A 1,712-nucleotide genomic window follows, 5' to 3' on the forward strand; every position below is an offset into this window, starting at 1 on the left:
CCCATTTGTTAATTACTTTATTTAGAATTCCCACAAAATATTTCCAGGTGGGTTTGATGGAACCAGTAATATCCTTGCTGGTAAACTTTTCGATATCCCAGTGCGAGGAACTCACGCTCATGCCTATATCAACTCTTTCGCCGGAATCGACGAATTGAAGCTCAGAGTAATTATTATTTAATCGAATTTTTTATTAATTCCGAGTAGAAATTACGGATGTTCTCCTTTTACTCAAAATTATCACTTTTTTAAAAATAATTTTGGGTAAAAATAATTATTCAACATTTCAGACACTGAGACACAAGGAGACAGGGGAGGAATTCAATCTCCTTGACCTTGCGTGCCAGTATCGTGAGGCAATAGCTTCTGATCTCGATGCACTTGTAATGGAAGCATCTGACAGTGAACTTGCCGCACTCGTAAGCTTTGCCATTGCCTTTCCCGATGGTTTCATGGCACTCGTCGATACTTACGATGTCAAAAGGTATGATTTATTGACCATCAAACTTCAATCTCACGCACCGGAAGACAGCTGCTTCCTTTCTTCATATTTATAGATTATCCCATAAAAAATCCTCTGATTATCTCTCCTGTCTGCATGATATAGATATATTATACGAGTAAATAATGATATCGTAAATATTTTTGTGTGGAAACGTGTGGCACTATTTTCAGCACGCTTATTATTTTTGGGGTCATATTGGGTGCTGATATCAGGGAATATCCAGTCCGATAATATTTCTATGATTGTTCGGGTTGACTGACCATCGAAAAAAAATAGAATCAAATGAGTAACACAATCGTAAATATTTTAATTTGCAATTACCCTAGAGAAGAAGAGGTTTATTCTATTTGTTTCGGTCAAATTCTTTGCTGCTGTGGAAAAATTATTTCCAAAATAACTTGACTCAAACCAATACGATCCCAAACTCTGCAGAAATTGATGAGACGACGAAAGACCGCCCACAGGCACACGTATTGTTTATAATTTTGTTTATTTGATCCTTCGATCTAACGCTAGTATATTTGTAGCATAAAGTCATCGATCGAGCGGCAGATGCGCGTAAGCAGCTCAAAACTTAATTCTAATGATAATAAAACCGAGTTCGAGGTCGGTAATGACGGATATAACTTGAATAATCAGACGATTAAGTCAGAACCCCACAAGAATGGCTTTAATGCCAATCAACGAGACTGGTCCCGCAAGAGCCTCACAAGAACACCATCACACAACAGTGACTTTTTAAAACCAGGCGAATTGGGCGAGCTCTGTGTGAGGTAGGATTTCGTGGTCTCTCACAATTACGTAAGATCCTTTCCTTTTCATGTTTTTTTTTTCCCCGAGGGTGTCTGCTCCTTTCTGCAGACTCCATTTTCGTTCCATTGATTGATTCTACATGTTTTCACTCATACCACATGACCATTTTTTATCTCATAGTTTCGAACTTTTTGGTATGATAAAATATATTATTGCATTGCATTGTTGCCTCATATATTGACTTTCCCAATTCAGCCTTAACACTGAACGATCGACTGTGACTTATGTATCAATTGAAATGTGCACGTTTTGTACAGTGCAATGTAAAAATCGCAAGAACAAGACACGAACTGACGGAATTCATCATTGCACCTGCATCGATAGCATTCATTACACATTTAGTACATTTAGGACATTGCTATCACATTTTTATTCTTAATTGTTAATAATCGGG

The 1,712-nt window shown here is 37.4% G+C and overlaps 1 protein-coding gene across 1 annotated transcript in view; it reads left to right on the plus strand.

Moving 5' to 3' along the window:
• The window catches only part of Naprt (nicotinate phosphoribosyltransferase), a gene marked incomplete in the record, with an annotated part of 11,476 nt that overhangs the window by 1,990 nt on the left and 7,774 nt on the right, over positions 1-1,712 (plus strand). Inside the window, 3 exon segments of the mRNA XM_011299798.1 lie at positions 48-166; positions 291-484; positions 1,033-1,278. Coding sequence (XP_011298100.1) covers positions 48-166; positions 291-484; positions 1,033-1,278 — 559 coding nt within the window.

The sequence above is a fragment of the Fopius arisanus genome, unplaced genomic scaffold (genome assembly GCF_000806365.1).
Source record: "Fopius arisanus strain USDA-PBARC FA_bdor unplaced genomic scaffold, ASM80636v1 scaffold00015, whole genome shotgun sequence".
NCBI lineage: Eukaryota > Metazoa > Arthropoda > Insecta > Hymenoptera > Braconidae > Fopius > Fopius arisanus.